Source organism: Littorina saxatilis, unplaced genomic scaffold (genome assembly GCF_037325665.1).
Source record: "Littorina saxatilis isolate snail1 unplaced genomic scaffold, US_GU_Lsax_2.0 scaffold_918, whole genome shotgun sequence".
Taxonomy (NCBI): Eukaryota; Metazoa; Mollusca; class Gastropoda; order Littorinimorpha; family Littorinidae; genus Littorina; species Littorina saxatilis.
This window is the reverse complement of record NW_027126117.1, coordinates 832-20,526: the sequence shown is the minus strand read 5'-3', so window position 1 is coordinate 20,526 and position 19,695 is coordinate 832. Positions and strand designations below refer to the sequence as shown.

The 19,695-nt window shown below is 42.8% G+C and overlaps 1 protein-coding gene across 2 annotated transcripts in view; it reads right to left on the bottom strand.

Moving 5' to 3' along the window:
* The window catches only part of LOC138954556 (uncharacterized), a gene marked incomplete at its 5' end in the record, with an annotated part of 32,006 nt that extends 12,685 nt beyond the window's left edge, over positions 1-19,321 (bottom strand). For both annotated transcript variants that reach the window (XM_070326370.1, XM_070326371.1), the window contains 11 exon segments: positions 2,032-2,128; positions 2,707-2,904; positions 3,463-3,552; positions 4,697-4,793; positions 5,104-5,277; positions 6,600-6,675; positions 8,834-8,978; positions 9,484-10,530; positions 11,594-11,686; positions 12,238-12,345; positions 19,201-19,321. In XM_070326370.1, coding sequence (XP_070182471.1) covers positions 2,032-2,128; positions 2,707-2,904; positions 3,463-3,552; positions 4,697-4,793; positions 5,104-5,277; positions 6,600-6,675; positions 8,834-8,978; positions 9,484-10,530; positions 11,594-11,686; positions 12,238-12,345; positions 19,201-19,321 — 2,246 coding nt within the window.
* Positions 19,322-19,695: the final 374 nt, after the last annotated feature.

Sequence of the window (19,695 nt, the reverse complement as noted above, 5' to 3'; positions counted from 1 at the left end):
TCGCTTTAGCTTCCTCATCATTTTGGCAGGTGGCTCGAAGCGATGTAAAAATGGCGCCGAATCATTCTCATACGGTATGCTTATACTGAATCCCCGATAGCTACGTTGAAACGGTGACTGTAGGAGACAAAGAGCGCGTTCCCATACGGATCGACCAGCAACAGTCTGACCGTTTTAGGAACCAACCGTTCAAGAATAGAATGGAATGGAGCGTCGCGATCAGCGGACCGGCCGAAAAACTTGGGTCTATACCTACATATACCCCAAAATTTTCTCAGCGGATTTGCACGAATCTCAAGAATGATCCCTGGAGCCTAAAAATTTACGGAATTCCGTAAATTTACGGAAGAATCCCATGTCTGATTGATTGTAAAACTGATCAAATAGACTATTTTAACTCAATCTTGGCACTGAATCTGTCAAAGTTATAATTTATCTAAATATACTGTTCAAAAAAAGAAACGCATAGCTTGTAATATTTGGTTAATTTAGTTATATGGCTACAAGGATATCCACCAAACTGCAGAAAATGTTTATCTGGTCGTCGACCTTTCGTCCATTGCCACAAGTGAGCTCTGCACGTGACGCATGCGTTATCAGTGGCTACAATGTCAAAATTGCTCATTTGGCATGACCACTCGTCATGCTTCAGTGTAATCTCGTGAAACTCGGGGAATATTGAGCTCTCACCATGTCTTCCAAAACCCATAAAAGCGGATTGTTCGCCACAAAGAAATCAGACGACAATTCAGCGACGAAAGATGGCCCGATTGAGCAGAGAAGACCGCCAAATTGCATTGGGTCGTTTACAAGCAGGCCAAAGTCAAAGTGCAATCGCCAGGCACTTCCACGTGTTCCAGAGCACCATCAGTAGACTGTGGGTCAGGTTTCAAGCCACTGGCTCCGTTGCTGACTTGCCACGAGCGGGAAGACCAAGGGCGACAACTGCTGCTCACGACCGCTTCATACGGCTCCGCCACCTCCGGAATCGTTTCCTGTCGGCCTCATCTTCTGTCCAGGCTCTCCCCGGGCCACACCGATTATCGGACCAGACCGTGCGGAACCGCCTGCATGAAGCTGGTTTGAGAGCTCGCAGACCTCACAGAGGAGCTGTCCTCACCCGCCGCCATCGCCAGAACCGAGTGCAGTGGGGCAACCAGCACCTTCGCTGGACCGTCCGGAATCACTGGAGACACGTGTGGTTCAGCGACGAGTCCTACTTCCTGCTCCAGCGACATGATGGTCGGAGGAGGGTCTACCGGAGAGTAAACGAACGTTACGCGCCCAACTGTGTGGATGAGGCACCCGTTCATGGTGGTGGAGGCGTCATGGTGTGGGGGGCGATCAATACCGCTGGAAGGAGCACCCTGGTGCACGTCCAAGGGCGCATAACTGCCCAGCGATACGTGGAGGAAATTCTGCGCCCACACGCCCTTCCTCTTCTGGCTGACCAGGATGCCATATTCCAGCAGGACAACGCTCGCCCGCACACAGCACGACTCACCACCCAGTTCCTCACCGACCACCATGTCCAGGTGCTTCCCTGGCCATCCATGTCGCCAGATATGAACCCGATAGAACACCTCTGGGATGAATTGGACAGACGTGTGCGCAGGCGAGAAGAAGCGACGGCAAATCACCGCGATCTATTGCAGGCACTTCAGGAGGAATGGGACACCATCCCACAGCAAGATATCCGGCATCTGATCCAGTCCATGCCCAGAAGGTGCCGGGCAGTTGTTGCTGCTCAAGGCAGTCACACCCCCTACTGACTTGACAGCCTCGGCACCCAATCGTATTGATTGACTGATTGATTTGAAGATGCAAATGAACTGTGTGTGCATTCAACTGTGTCCATACCAAATTTCAAACAAATAATCTAAATATTGGATTTTCTGTTAATTTTTTCGAAAAATAAAACAAATTTGGCAAGTAGCAACTATGCGTTTCTTTTTTTGAACAGTATATGAATCAAAGATGCAGCAAAACTGTAGACTGCTTAAGATCCAAACTGCATGTTCAAATACTGACTTGTATGTAGCTGAAGGAAGAAGTCCTGAGACGAGAGCCACGCTCTTGTGGTTGCTGACTGTCCCCTTCACCTGGTCGTTGATGTACACTCTGTAGGCTGCAACAAAGAGAGATAAAAGGTTACTCATTGTTTCCAACCTATTATTTGATAAAGTGGTAATTGTTATCATGGAGGATGATGAGTGCCTGCCCCTCGCTCAAACGTAAGAAATTGCCTTGTAATTTTTATTTTTATTATTTTGTTTTAAATAACAAATAACAGCAACCCACCCTGCAAGATACTGCTAACAGTACGGGACTTGTTAAGCAAATTGAACTTCTTCAACTTCCTACAGAAGTTTCTGGAAAAATTTCGAACTCATATACATCCTCCCTTACACTTCGTAATGCAGCCCCCCCCCCCCCCCCCCCCCCCTTCCAAATTTTGTGAAAGAAATCTCTAGCTAAACCTCGACTAGGTCTCAATGTGGCCTCTTGCTTACTGTTAACATCCCCGACCCCACCCCAACACACAGACGCAGCCATACAGACACACAGACACAGAAAGAAAGACAGACAGACACACAGATAGACAGGCACACATACAGACACACAGTGACACAGAGATAGACAAGACAGACAGACACAAGACACACACAAACACTACCTCTACTGTCTCTCCAAAGCTTCACTCACCCACAACCGTTGGTCTCGACTCTGCAGAATGATCAATGCTGACGCGCGAGGGAAGCCACTGCAGCAGGACGGAGTGCTCCCCCTTGTGCTGCAGGGTCAGGTTGCGTGGCGGTGTGGGGGCGCCGTGGTGCGGTACCTGGCGGAAATACATCTCCTCTTCCTCTGACGGGTATGGAGACAGTGAGTGTGGGATGCTGCCTGAGGGACGAACAACAAGAAATCGTCAGAGCGGCTCCCTGGTTATAAACACCTTGCATGACATGATCATGTGGGACGTACAAGAAAATTTGTGTGAGCGCTTAACTGGGTATAAAAACTTTCTATGACATGATTATGAATCAGGTCAATACTGTTTGTGGGACGAATATAAACAAATGTAAATAGCAGTTCACCTGATATAAACACACTCACCGACTCAGATTAGAACTGTGTGAATAATGAACAAAAATATAAAGGATCATCCTGTATTAACCTTGGGGTTGGGAGGGGGAGAGAGGGGGAGAGAGGGGGAGAGGAGAGGTTAAACACACACACAGAAATGTTCCTTCTCACAGTCGTGATATCAGTTCATAGAGCTGGAGGATCATGCTCAGACTGACACGTAATCTTAGAAAATGGAAGTAATTACAAGAAGTGGAATGCACATCAAATCTCACAGGCAACAGAGTATCCCCAGCCTTTTTCTTTTCCACACAGTGAAATGAAAAGACCTGATGTGCGAGTTAAACTCTTTCAACAGAAAGAGCGGATACTTACTCCAGTGACACACAGTGGGCTGACTCTGCGGATCAGCAGACTTGTTCTGGTTGTCGTGATACTCCTGTACCTGTACTGAGCTCAGGCAGTCTGAAACCAAAGAATCTTAGACTGTAAAAACTTAAATTTTTAAGTACAAGCTTATTTTCATGGGTGGGACTGAACAATGTCATGAATCGTGAAGAGTTTTAAGGCTGAAGGATTTGTATAATTAACAACCAAAACAAGAAGGGCAAAGCCCATACGACTCACATGCTTTACACATTTTTCCTACCAAAATACATGTGACCTTGTCAAGGTCATCCAAGGTCATGCAACACAAAGCTGTTAATTCAAGACATAGGAAGTACAATGGTGCTTATTGGCTCTTTCTACCATGAGATATGGTCACTTTTAGTGGTTCACTACCTTATTTTGGTCACATTTCATAAGGGTCAAAGTGACCTTGACCTTGATCATATGTGACCAAATGTGTCTCATGATGAAAGCATAACATGTGCCCCACATAATGTTTAAGTTTGAAACAGTTATCTTCCATAGTTCAGGGTCAAGGTCACTTCAAAATATGTATACAATCCAACTTTGAAGAGCTCCTGTGACCTTGACCTTGAAGCAAGGTAAACCAAACTGGTATCAAAAGATGGGGCTTACTTTGCCCTATATATCATATATAGATGAGGTATTGAATCTCAAAAACTTCAGAGAAAATGTGAAAAATGTGAAAAATAGCTGTTTTTTTGGGAACATTTATGGCCCCTGCGACCTTGACCTTGAAGCAAGGTCAAGATGCTATGTATGTTTTTTGGGGCCTTATCATCATACACCATCTTGCCAAATTTGGTACTGATAGACTGAATAGTGTCCAAGAAATATCCAACGTTAAAGTTTTCCGGACGGACGGACGGACGTCCGGACGGACGGACGGACGTCCGGACGGACGGACGGACGGACGACTCGGGTGAGTACATAGACTCACTTTTGCTTCGCATGTGAGTCAAAAACGTCACCACAGACATTACGAATCCGGATTTCCAGCATATACCCGAAGAATCCCACCCATTTATTTTCATTATAAGTAGCTTAGGTCAGCCATTAAATTCTTCTAAAACAGTGAAATAAGCTGTCTCTCAGATGTAACCAGTGTGAAAATAAAAACACAACACACTCGATCGCTTCCTGAAAAATTCCCACTTAATGATAATTGATATAGTAAGACAAGCTTAATATTTTGTACCTGTTTCAGCAGCAGAAGAGAGGGAGTTGTAATCCAAACTGTCCTGCCTGAAGACATGGGTGGTCATAGACTGTAGCGCCTGTTGTAGCTCACTCACCTAAAGTCAAGAAAAGTGACAATTAAGAACTTTTAGACACACGCACACATGCATGCATGCACCCACAGTCACACACACAAGCATGCAAGTGAACGAATGTGTGTGTGTGTGTGTGTGTGTGTGTGTGTGTGTGTGTGTGTGTGTGTGTGTGTGTGTGTGTGTGTGTGTGTGTGTGTGTGTGTGTGTGTGTGTGTGTGTGTGTGTGTGGTGGGGGTTGCTTCAGTTTTGACAACCAATGTAACTTATCAGAAATCCACACCACACAATTCCTCTCTAGTGAAATCCTACAGGTGATAACGGCACCACCCACCTGGCTCTGCAGACTCTGACAGGTGCGTTCCAGTTCTGCTGTACGCTGCGAGTCGTTGAAACTGGACGCAGTGCCAAGGTGTAAAGGGGCGGAAGAGAGCATACTGTCGGCAGTTCCAGGACGGCTATTGGGGGCTGAGCTCTGAGCATGCACTTGCGTTTTGAGTTGTTGAACCTGAAAAAAAGAGAATTTGTTTGAATTTCAAAGAGTTCTAAAACAAAAACAAGAAAACAAAAGAACACAGTTCAGCTATAATATTACAAGCACTGTTGAATTAATCTTGCTTGAAACCGACCGATGAGAAGAAATTCTGCAAAATGTCAATATCGATCGAGCAATGTCCATTCATTTGTTGCTACTACTTGTGTAGTTTTCATTGCTTCCATTGCTTTGTCATAATTTAACTCTCATCAGAATGTTCTTTTCAAATACTTCTGAAAGTTCCTTTGAGCACTGAGTTTACTCTGTAGATATTTCCACTTACATTATCAGCTCTGTTTCATATGCATGAGAACAGTTATGCCTATGTTAAGAAGCAAGGACAAAATCTGTTTTTGTGTGTGTGTTTTTTACCACAAAATAGAAAAAGCAAACAAGTTGCGTAAGGCGAAAATACAACATTCAGTCAAGCTCAGTCAAACTCACATCTCATAGCATCGTCTGTCCACCGCTCGTGCCAAAGGCAGTGAAATTAACAATCCAGAAAAGCGCGGTAGCTGAGGAGGATAGCACGCTTTTCTATATCTCTATTCTTTTTAACTCTCTGAACGTGTTTTTAATCCAAAGATATCATATCTATATGTTTTTGGAATCAAGAACCGACAAGCAATAAGATAAAATTGTTTTTAAATTGATTTCGGAAATTTAGATTTAATAATAATTTTTCTATTTTTAATTTTCAGAGCTTGTTTTTAATCCGAATATAACATATTTATATGTTTTTGGAATCGGAAAATGATGAAGAATACGATAAACGTAATTTTGGATCGTTTTATAAAAAAGTAATTTTAATTACAATTTTCAGATTTTTAATGACCAAAGTCATTAATCAATTTTTAAGCCTTCAAGCTGAAATGCAATACCAAAGTCCGGCCTTCGTTGAAGATTGCTTTGCCAAAATTTCAATCAATTTGATTGAAAAATGAGGGTGTGACAGTGTCGCCTCAACTTTTACAAAATGCCGGATATGACGTCATCAAAGACATTTATCGAAAAAATGAAAAAATGTCTGGGGATATCATACCCAGGAACTCTCATGAAAAATGTCATAAAGATCGGTCCAGTAGTTTACTCTGAATCGCTCTACACACACACACACAGACACACACGCACACACACACACACACACACACACACACACACACGCACACACACACATACACCACGACCCTCGTCTCGATTCCCCCCTCTATGTTAAAACATTTAGTCAAAACTTGACTAAATGTAATAAAAAGGACAGCTAGCTTTCGGTTCTGTACAACATTTACACCACCTACCTCATGATACAGAGCACGGATGGCTTCCATTTGTAAAGTGCGTAGTCTCTTCTCCTCATTGTACAGCTTCTTGTGCCTGTAAAGAGGACACAAGTGCAATGAAAAATAAAGCAATCATTGATCAGGCATGGGAATTGAAAAAAGTAAAAAAAAGGCTGAAAATTTGTAAGTAACGGCAAAGTCGACGGCGCGAAGCGCCTAGCCCTGCTAGGGGAGTTCGGGGGCATGCCCCCCCGGAATTTTTTTCTCCAAAGAACCCAAATGGTGCAATTTGATGTCATCTAAGCTCCAAGTTTGCCATTAAATTCAGTCTGTAGAACCATTTTTGCCTCCCCCATTTATTTTTTCGGTGGACACTTTTGCTTTTTCGGCGGAACAAAAAAATAAATTTGGCGGAAATTTGCCTTTCGGCGGACAATTCCCATGCCTGATTGATCTCATAACACCTTCCTGTGTAGAACACACATGGTCAACCTCATATCTGAAGTAGGCATATAAACAGACAATAAGGCCAAAAGAATACAGATGAACAAGGACTTGCAACCAGGCTTACAATGACATACTATAAGTATTAGACATACCAAGACAAGGCAAAAACATGTAATTGACACAAATTCACACCATTTTTCAGAAACATGTGGGTTCTAAGACATGACCTCACAAAATAACAAAATTCACCTTCATTTGTCCCCCTCCCCCTACCCTGAAATACACTGAGTTGGTCACATATTCCTGCATTTGTCCATTCAGTTATTGTAATATTCCAGAGAAAAGAACATAAAAGAACAGATTAAACATCACACTCATAAACTAAAATATATACACAAAGACAGAGACTAAGATACTCTCTGCCGCTCATACCCTGACACACTCTCTCTCCCCTTCTCAAAACACAGTATTAGCCAGCTTTTTAACCCTCAAACTGAAATCAGACCTGTTTACCCCCCCCCCCCCCCCCAAAAAAAAAAAAATGGAAATCAGGAATGCAACTCAGGTGCTTTTGAGTAATTTGGGGCATCTTTGAGTAATCTTTTTTATCAATCATAAACCAGCTCGAAAACGATATGTTTGAACGTGTGCTACCATGCAATACAAGTACAAAATTAAATATCACCATGTTCAACAGTATTGTAGTGCACACACAGAAGCTCACAAACACACACAAGGACACCTGATATGCAAGTTAAAAAAGACAAGTTTACTTTATCTAAAAATAAAACCACAAGGCAAAAATAAAAAAGTTGTATGTTTCTGGTCACCCGACCCTACCTAGTTTTTCCCCGCCGACCCTAGACTTTTTTTTATTGCATTTGTCAAAAGAAAGAAGAAAAAAAGCGTCAAAACGAAAGTAAGAGACGGCAGACGACACAAGGGGGATAACCCCGCATCCCTTTTGTCTCATTTGTTTTGTAATGTGTTGTCTTTCTCTTTGTATAGTAAGTCCAGTCTCTTTGCGTCACTGTATAGTTATTTTCTACCCTGACCAAAAAACAAAAAACAAAAAAACAAAAAAACAAAAAAATCCCTACCCCCTGCTTGTGTCGAGTACTCTCGATGTGCCTCTTACAGTCGTGTGCGCCACCACTCGAACACGAGAAGTCCGACCCACACACAGTGCAAAAAACATGCGATTCACTCTTCTTGAATTTCACCAGACACGGCCACCTGGCTTGATAGTTTGGTATATATCTCTGAACAACTTTGGCCTTTTTGGTTAGTGTTTTGTCCACAGCGCGATCGGCCTTACGCTTCGCCGGACCCATGTCGACCAAAAACCGCGCGTTGACCGACAAACACCTTGGTGTGCACATGCGCGGACAAGCCTGTTCCGGTCGGCCTTGAGGTAAAAGGGAAATCACAGTCCTGGTGAATACCATAATTTGACTTTGAATTTTCGCGCACGGAAAAAGGTTCTCGCGACCGGAATTTCCGATAGCTTTCCGTAATACCGGAATTACGACCCCAAATCCGTAATAATTCCGGACAATCCGGGAGGGTAAACAGGTCTGTGAAATCATCGGAGCTGGTGGACTGTCCAAACAACAACAGCCGTTATCAGCACATGAACTTTTAATAAGCTGAAGAGCAAGATAAAAGTGAGGCATGATTTCCCCATCACTATGCCCAAAATATAGAGGCAACTCTCAAATAGGCGCTCTCCCAGTTTCCGTTGCGACGATAGCCAACACTGGCTCCGGCAACGTACCTATACCAGATCCAGATCCAAAACACACCTGTCTAGTTGAGCCCTGAGGAGAAGGATATGATCCTCAGCCCTCCTGGCGCGGATCTCTTTGCGCACAGACACCACGTCCAGACTGTGTTCTCGCGCCCAGTAGCCCCGCCATACCGACTGGATCAGTGTCGCTGCTGTCTGACCTGCAACCAATTCATAAATTACAATATCATCGTAAGATATAAACTCATGGGTCTGCCAACAAACTCCAACTACAAGGTGTAGCTATGACAGGCTTTTCAAGTGGCTTATATCAATGCCTGACATATCATACTGAACAATTTCACGAATACCTTTATGCACACCAATTGATTTCAGTGACCCAACACTGTCTGATTTTGTACTAGTTGAATCCTAAAGACAGTACCCAAAAAACCAGCATGGTAACTGGCCAGACCTACGGGTAAATATTTCTTTCATATTCTTCTCTTCAAATCTAATATAATCATTCCAATTTTTGGCTTCCTTGGATTGGCCAATGGCAAACTTTGACCAGCTTCTATTGGCATAATTCCAACATGGAACTACCACTGTACCAGCTTGGAAAATGGATCACTGGTGCACCAATGGGATGCACATATATGCAGGCAGCTTAGATAAGAAAGAGGACACAAGCAGAAGACAGCGCGACTTTCTCTTGCACCTCACCTTCCTGGCCATAATCACTCAGCACAGCGTCACTGGCCGGGCGGGACTGGAACCCAGAGTCTGTGCTGAGGTGAAGCCCGGGGGCCCCGCGGTCCCTGTGCTGGTTCAGTCTCTCTGCGTTCTGCTGGCACTTGACCAGCTTGCTCAGCTCCGCCTGCCGGTTTGAGTCCAGGCCTTTCATGCGTGCCCTGGAGCTCTTGGACTGACTGGTTGGGATCTGTGATCCAGTTTGGACAACAGGCCCAGACGGGGGAGGGGTGTGTCGCATTGTCTCTTGTTGCTGCAGTTGCTGTTCTCTGGCACTACGTCTAGAGTCTGCCACACGATGGATCAAACCCACATGGGCGGCAGCGACAGAAGCTGTCGATGGCTTTGGCTGAGGCAGGAGGGGGCGGGAGGAGGAGGTGTGGTCAGGGAGGGGGGAGGGGCGGGAGGAGGTATCCAGACTCATGTCATAGTCCTGGCTGTGGGCGGTAGGGGGGTGTTCGCTGCGTGACGTGTGAGTGGTCGGCTCGGCATCGGACGGCTGGGGGCCTTTGGCAATGGTGAACTTGGTCTTGAGCTTGCCCTGGCTGATCTCCTGGTTGAAGGGCCGTATCACCCGTCTCTCCCGCGACTCATACTTGGTCTCCGGGCTCGTTTGCGTTCTGGAAGTCGCAGGAGAGTGTGAGGGAGAAACACCTACTCTTGGGATAGACACAGAAAATGCTCCTGCCGGACTGAATCCAGAAAACGCTCCAGCCGGACTAAGTCCAGAAAATCCTCTACTTGGATTAGAACCAGAAAATCCTCCGGCTGGACTGAGTCCAGAAAGTCCGCCCGATGGGCTTGACACAGAGAATCTTGTGACCGTTGCTGCGTACAGAGCTGACTGAAGATTCCCCGCAGGGCTGGTGTGGGGATGAGAACTCACAGGTTGTCTTGGATGTGATGCTGCAAAGAGTGTGTGCTGAGGAGTGGGCTGGGGGGTAGGTGGAGAGTCCTCTGACACGGGCAGGTAGACCGACTCTGACTCTAGCAGGCTAGTGGAACTGCGGGCATCACAGTCTGCAACAGAGTACAAGTGGGGGTTTTAAACAATGACACACTGTGAAGAATACTGCCTTTACATTTGTTGTGGTAAGCTGTATTGACACTTCACGGCAGCTTAGATTCTTTGATCTTTTTTTCAGAATCATAAGACTAAAAAGTGATTGGTACATATCAAGAACATGCTTAATGCACACACTGCAAGCTTAAAAACGGAGACAGACAGGCAAACAGATAGAAAGGCACATACATAAACACGCAAACACATTACACGATGCCTCTCCATTTCTCTTTTAACACACTTGTACTGCTGTCTGCTGCGTTCGTGGGCTGAAACTCCCACGTACACTCGTGTTTTTTGCACGAGTGGAATTTTGCGTGTATGACCGTTTTTTACCCCGCCATTTAGGCAGCCATACGCCGTTTTCGGAGGAAGCATGCTGGGTATTTTCGTGTTTCTATAACCCACCGAACTCGGACATGGATTACAGGATCTTTTTCGTGCGCACTTGGTCTTGTGCTTGCGTGTACACACGGGGGGTGTTCGGACACCGAGGAGAGTCTGCACACAAAGTTGACTCTGAGAAATAAATCTCTCGCCGAACGTGGGGACGAACTCACGCTGACAGCGGCCAACTGGATACAAATCCAGCGCGCTACCGACTGAGCTACATCCCCGCCCACACACTTTTACCATTCCAAAGACCTTCCACCTACCATATAAGACACAACTTAAACCGCCAACTACTACCAATGTTTATCCTGCTAGTTGGGTCATTCATTAAATAAATTCTTCAGTGATACACCAGGTCACGTGTATTTAGCTTACACATATTACTGATTATATAAAAACAGACAAATTTCAATACAATGGTACTGGCTGCTATGAAAGGTAACCCTCGGTACAAACCAAAAGTGTCGATCCCTACATTGCAGATGGCCTCTCCTGACAGGTATAATATAGTAAAATTAATAGAAAAGGGGACAACAGAAGGTGTCCTCTCATGAGAGGTGCCTCTCATGAGAGCCTGGGCTCATGCACATATTGCCGGTACCATGTCCTACAAGTATTCTTACGTACCTTCACTGCCAAGATCCTGAACAGATAAATCATGTCTCTCCTCCCCCTTGTGTGGTATTCCTCCATTAACTACAGACCTGTCTGTGCTCCTGCCTGTAAAAAATCAATCCATTAATATTTTTTTTTAAATGAAACAATACAATATATTTGATCAGCAGACATAAACTGGGCGGGAAAATGTTTGACAAAAATTGTACACAGAACAGTCAGAACCTTGATTGGAAACACGGTAATGTTTAGACAGTGTGAGAAAAATTGTTAGTTGTGCACAGGTCCATGTCACCCTGACTGAAGACACAATAACGCTGACATGAATATGATCCAATAGAGATTTAACTTGCTGACTACAAACTTACATCCAAACCCATGGCAGAAACATAATATATCATGCAGAAGCTCAGACTCACAGTGTTTTAATTCACACTGTTTTCAATGTGCTCTGACTGAAAATACACTTGTAACACTGAATCACTAAAGAGCGATCCACCTGCACTCACCTACCAACTGACAGAGTCTCGATCTCCGACACGATTATATACACTCACATATAAACACCCACACACACACACACACACACACACATGCAAAAACACACATACTAACAGACACGATGCATGCAGACAAACACACCACCCACACCCTACCTGTCCAAGCAGAAGTGCAGTAACTATTCGTGTGAAGCTCTTTACTTCTGCCGGGGCTGGAAAGAGGGACTGATGTGGTGCTGTTGTTAGTGTCCCCTTCACTGGTGTCTGAAACAACAAAACCAAACCAGGCGTGTTCATTTTAAAGAAAAATGGAACTTTTCATTTCGGTCATGACACATGATCTAAAATACAGACCTGTTGCAATTAATGCATGCTGTCAATGTCCAGTATTATCACATCTGAAACAACAAAAGAAGCCCTGGAGGTATGTTCAGCAGGAAGACTCTCCATTGTTAGACACCCTCACGGACCTTGTTTTCTAAGTTATATTTTTCCATTTAATCTGTAAATTGACCTCAATATCTCAATTTAAGACTCCATCAGACTTTCAAGACCTATTCTTTCTCAAATTTGCAGCCTCAAAAGGGCCACTCATGTATAAGTTTTCATTCAAAATGATTGACCCGACTGCGTCAGGTCTAAAAGTACTCTGTGAATTACGATTATGTATGCATGATTACATCTGGGGTATTAAAACTAATTGAAAAAAATTCTGGAGCCACCTATACCATTGGAATGATCTGTTACTCTTTGTTGATTCAGACGTATGTGCAAACATCTTTTGGCAACCGTCACATGCACGCACCCACCTGCACCCCCATACACACACACACACACACATTTTCCCATTACAGTAACCAGGTGTGAGTGATTTAAAACAGCCTGACACTAATACCTGTCACAATTTCTGTCACAGCTCAGGTGTGGATTACAGTGTAAACCGCGATCAAATATTGTTCAATTATGAACCCTGCCCCCATTTTACTCAGGCCCCCTAAAATCTCTTAGGTAAAGAAGTAAATTCAATTTCTCACCCTGTCCCCATTTTACTCAGGCCCCCTAAAATCTCTTAGGTAAAGAAGTAAATTCAATTTCTCACCCTGTCCCCATTCACTAAGACCTCTTAAATCTGAAAGGTAAAGATTGAAGTGCAATTACATCATGTCAATTCTTCAGGGGCCTCAGTTCTTCTCAGTTGTTGGCTCTTTTAAGCCCCAAGTTATTTCAACATTAAAGATATATAATCCTGCTTGTGTCTGTGATCATGTCCACTGCAGCCACAGATGTGTTCAGGCTTAATTAGACTGGGTAGGAGCATCTTTCAGCCTAATTAATGTGCATCATATGCCAAACAATCAACAGCGAGGCTACTTCCTGTGCAAAGTGCAAACATTTTGTTGAATTAATCTAACATTAGTGAAACCCTCAAGTATACATATTTCCAAACATAACACCAAATCATGTGTTGTCACAGTCTCCATAAACGACACTAATAAAACCGCAAGCAGGTTCAACTGGAATCAACAAAAGCCCATAGACTAAGAGAGAACAAATATAAAAAAAAAAATTAAAAAAAACTAGCACCAATGTGATGTGACAATGTAGCACCGATGTAGTACTTTTTATTAGCTCTATATAATGGGATGTTACGCTTTGAAAAATTACCCTGGCGTTTGATATAATTATTAAAAAGTCTCAAAACAACAAGAAATGAGGAAAACAAGCAGTATTCAACTAACAAGCGGGCTGAGGCTGTCGACGCACTGCCTTTGTGTGATGGGATTAACTGTGGCAAATACTCCACACAAAGAGGATTATCCTGCCAGCAACAGATCAGCTGCTGATCTGAAATGGGTCATTCATGGAAGGATTCGGTGTGGACACAGTGTCATTATAATTTTCTGACAGGAATCAATATAGTAATGAAATTCTACATGTTCAAGTTGAGGCGCGTTTTGTGGTACATTTCAACAGGTAAAGAACTTGCATAAAAAAAGGGTAAACGTCGAGTTTATTGCATCTCATGACTGCATGTGACGAACTTCTTCATCAGATGGAAAATGTGTCCAGAAACGTGCAGAAAAGTACTCTATGCATGTGTGAATAAATCATCTAAATAGCATTATATGGGTCATGTCATTGCAACTTGGAAAATGAGTTCAAATCTCAGGTCAGTGGTCGCATGACATAGAAGTTAATGACAGCACCCCTCTCCGGCATCCCCATCCCACCCACTCTTAGGACCACAACAATTCTGAGAGAAAGTTAAGTAAATCCACTTTCTTTCTTCTCACAGCATTAGGTGCTAGCTCCTGCTCAATCTTTAACAGCATCTCAGATAATTCAATCACCCTTTAAAGTATGCAGCCTAGAGACATCCTGCTTGCTAGCGCGCAAGCCGAGAAAATGTTCCCTCTTTATCTTCACTGCTCTGGCTGCAAAACCCCTCCGCGCGAAGGTGTTTTCAGCCACATCACACACAGGGTGTATGTTACATTCAGTTTAGACTTAAAACCCGGTCACAGTCACATCTGGAATGACCTGCCTTACATGGCTTTACTTGGTGACACTTTACTACTGCAGGTTTTAATTGTTAGTAATAAAATGTAAGAGATGGCAGAGTGAGCATGCAATGCCTTTTTGACAGCAAGTGACAAAATAAACCTCAGTAGAGATCAACAACAAAGACAAATTTGAAATATTCTCCTACCATATCAACAATCCTGGAACACATACCCTCCATTCTCATCATCAATAAGAATTGACTTGTGAAACACCACAAATGTCCAAGAGAAACACACAAAGAACGTCCATGTCAGACTTTCAAAGCAGTAACAGTAGTTTCGAAAGTTCCAACCCATGAGTAATACACACATGTATGTAAGCTAACAAGTACCACCCACGAGCTTAAGGCAATAGCAACTAGCAAAACACAGCCAGACTTGACTTCTTGCCCAGTGGGCAAAGACGTGACCACCCTAATCTGGCCTTGGCTTAAGCCTGCGTTAATTCCTGGTATGAATAGCCCACCGGACGGATCCAATGCCACTTAATTGTGTCTGTCAATCTGGAATTTGGCTTTAGAAAGACAAAACGTTGTTTGGGAGAGAAGGATATACTGCACTGCGCTCTCTGAGCAACAGATGTGAGCGCTGGCAGACAACTGCTGACTGGGAAGCTGATGGCAGTAAAAAGGAAAGAGAGAATGCTTACTGTCCTACAGGCTAACTATTTTGTCTCTTAAGGACATGATATGGGTTATATGATAATTTGAGTTTTTACGCCCTCACGGCATTTGTTAAGTGTATGTGTGTTTAGGTGGTATCTGCCATCTGCACTTATGGCAGAATGACCGAGGTCTTTTACGTGCCATTGTGGTGACACGGGGGTGGGGTATGGCTTCCGTCTCTGGGTCTTCACATAAAGTTGACCTGTGTCCGTCCCGGCCCGAATTCGACCTGCGACTTTCCGATCACAAGTCCAGTGCTCTACCAACTGAGCTACCGGGCCCTTAGATGACAGTAGCCGCCACATGATAGAATTATAACCCCCAAAATGAAAATTGTTCTTTTAAATGATAAACAAGGCAGCAAGTAAATGGTGAAACTAGGAACAGGATTCAATGACAACAACAACTTTCTTTATTTATTTATTTGGTGTTTAACGTCTTTTTCAACCACGAAGGTTATATCGCGACGGGGAAAGGGGGGGAGATGGGATAGAGCCACTTGTTAATTGTTTCTTGTTCACAAAAGCACTAATCAAAAAATTGCTCCAGGGGCTTGCAACGTAGTACAATATATTACCTTACTGGGAGAATGTAAGTTTCCAGTACAAAGGACTTAACATTTCTTACATACTGCTTGACTAAAATCTTTACAAACATTGACTATATTCTATACAAGAAACACTTAACAAGGGTAAAAGGAGAAACAGAATCCGTTAGTCGCCTCTTACGACATGCTGGGGAGCATCGGGTAAATTCTTCCCCCTAACCCGCGGGGGGTGACAATTACAACAACAACAACAGCAATTGCACACACATTATTAATAAACACATTTTGCAAAAAAAATCAACCATATATAAAAGCTAAAGCACAGTGTGTTTCCAGTTCTGCAACATTTTGGACACCTTTAAATAAATTTAACTCAGCGCATGATTTACATCTGCTTCAATGAGATATTGACTGCACACGTGATCAAAACAAAATAAATACTCCAATGTTAAGTGATCAAAGCCAGCCATGATCAAAATCATAATAATTTTTAAACAACTGCATGCTCCTATATAAATTATATCACTCTTTGTTCAAGCTTCGATCTGAAGAAATGTTGCGTATAAAGAACCCAATCATCCAAGATGAGGTATTGTAGTACTAGTACTCAAGAGTTTATTCAAGTAAGCACAAACAAACTAATACTAATACTCTGGAATCCATGAAGAGTCTTAGCAAAACACAGGTGTGAGAATTCTTCAGGGAATAACTCTACCCTTTGAGGAGATCAAAGACACAATTGTATGTTAGAAAACTTGGTAAGAAGGCTCAGTCGCCTAAATCCTGCAATTGCCTAGTACTTTCAAGACCTGGGACTTGTTTAATACCTGTGGGGATTTGCAGAAATCTCTCCCAAATAGTACCTTTCAAACTGAATATATTGAGTAATGACTCTCAGATCAGTTTCAGATTCTTGTTCATACAAGTTTTGTCCTGTTTAATCATAAAACAGCCAATGCTTTTGTTTTAGGACTGGACAATGTTTAACTTGAGATGAATTTTTGGGATGTGTTGCAGACAATTTGAGGAAATATTACAGTTTTTCATATCAATTGCACAGCTTTATAAACTTACCTTATATAATTAAATAAGTGTTTCCTGGATGATACACACCCTTTGACCAGAACTTTTCAGAATAATTAATCTTGATGGAAAAACCCAAGGCACTAGTGTACAAATGAGTGAAATCAGGAAAATGTTGGCAGCATGATTCACCTGCAATGTACGGACAGGTTTGTTATGGCCCAAGGGTGTTTGTTCATGAGCGGGACTGCTGTAGTATTCAATTCATGTTAATGTTTGCAAGATCGCCTGTAAACAAATGCTATAAATATAACTTCTTTAAAAACAATTCCTATGCTTTTGATGTACAATTTTGAAATGCCTGCAAGGTGCCTTTGTGCTGTTAACTGTCCACATCCACACTTCATTGACCCTATTTTTGACACTGGCATTTGATTCTAGAACATTCAATATTGTCAAGTGATAAGAAAAATCAAAAATCAGAGAGAGAAAAATAGAATAGAAATAAATGTAGCATTTGCATGAGAGGACAATGAGAGATCGAGATAAACAGATAATGGATGCATGGTCAAAACAATCATACCATTTTAAGCTTCACAACAGAGAAATGTAATGTGATGAATAATGCAGAACAGAATTAACAGTTGCCCATTATACTTAATCTGATCCTCTCTCTTAAAGCTCCATAAACAAATGGTGATTGATTACTGCTTTTAGCAACTCTCATCATAAACACGCCAAGCTCGTCATTACCGTTATACCGCCTCATGAACTTTGATGACTGCCAAACTAAAGTCAGAAATAATGCATTCAATTCTGGATTCTCAGTCATGCATAACTGATATTGATCATATCATATGGAACAGCATTTAGAAATTAACAAGAGAACCTGCCAGTCATTCAACTGGAACCCTACACCAATAGGGAGTGATCAGCAATTCATTACTCACAGTGTCAGCATGGCTCCCATGGGAACATTTAGGTGAGTGTTTCTTTTCAGCTTATATGCCGTGTTTAGTGCTTTTAGGGTAACAATCCCTGGCCTTTCCACACATACTAATTCCTGCTGATCTCAGCATCAGATGGACTACCTTTACAAAAATACCAGGGTAAGTATGGTGAGATGTTTTCAGTGGGTGTACAGACAGTCCCCTGATGTAACATCAGAATGACTGTCAACAATGGTAAAAGTAAACTGACAAGTTCAGCAGAAAAAAGGTGTATGCCTGCAGCCAGTGTATCTTTGTCTGACAGGTCTCCAAATTGCTTTACAGAAAGGCATGCAAGAGGAGAAGTTCAAGGGACTTCGTCACTCAGGTGTTAATTACAAAACCATCACACTGTTTCAACCAGCAGTTCTGCTGAAATAGAATATTTTAGAACCATGTAAAAAAAACGTTGAGCAGTTTTTCTGCCACAGAAAACACTCGCCTGCATGACTGTCACATAGATAAGTATGCCATAATTAAGTGAATGACAATTTGCAGCTTTCTATGGCAATACTGAAGCTGCAGACCGTGTGCACAAGTGAAGAATTGGTAACACAAACCTCAGTATCAGGCATGTTTTGTACCATGTGAACACTAACCCACAACAGCAAAGGCAGAAGGCCCTCATGCAATTGGTGAATAACAATTGGTAGTGGCAAAATCATCCCAGCTGCAGCATCAAGGTACTGTGAGTCTGTCACTGTCAGTGATACTCTACTGGCATGAAGCTAGAACTATAATTATATTGCCTATATACCCTGGTTGCCGTTACATTACGTGTTGTGGTAATTGAGTCTTCTGTGTTATAATGTAACAGTGATCTCGCTGACCAAAACCACAGCCCAACAAAATGTAACACATATTCAGCAGGTCCAACTTCAGGACCTGGTAAGTGCAGAAGATGATTTTCCCCTTCAAACGTGGTTTTAGTGTATTGGTGAAATTCACTTATTTTTCATTAAAAACACCCACAAATTATGCATGTCTACATGTTATGTTCTTCGTGACACAGATATGTTGCCCCCTCCCCATTGCACGTTAATAATCACTTTTTTCTTTCATGTACCTGCTTCAAACACAAATTTGTATTCCTTCTCCAAATAAAATGAACATTGCACAACAGATCCATACTTCCCAAAAGACACGAGCAGACTGACTTGATAGCTGATCTACCAGAATAATTTCCATGAAACTAAATAACTGCAAATTGCAAGCCACTGTTTTTCTGTCACCTACCAACCGACCAACAAATCCATTCATCGACAGGGCGGGTGCCCATCTGTATGTTCAGAAAATGTTAAACTAGGTCACAAAATGTAAGCTATACTGACCGACATGCAGGCCCTGTGTAAGGTGGAGGTTGTTGTGCGGCCACTGATGGTTGTGTTGCTGCAGCTGTTCTTGCTGCTTGTTCAGTATCCGTGACACATACACATCCTGCTCACTCTGCAGCTGAAATTGAAAACACAGAACATAAAACATGGGGTCTGAAGATGAAAATATACTGTGACAAGATATGATACATTATTTTTGTTGTTGAATTTGTTCCCCAAGGCCAGAATTTTGTTCACGGAAGACTGTCACTTTCCTGGAAAAATCACACTTCAGATGCGAGTTCTCTAACCTGTCTTCTGCAAACTACACATCGAAATGGTACATACTGAGATAAACACACGTGTGTCAGCAGTGCACTCATGCATACACAGGCAGACAGACAGACACAAACACACAGGAAGACAGACACAAACACACAGGAAGACAGACAGAAAGTTATAGACACACAGATCGACACAGACACACGAGACACCATAGGTATTTCTTTCCAA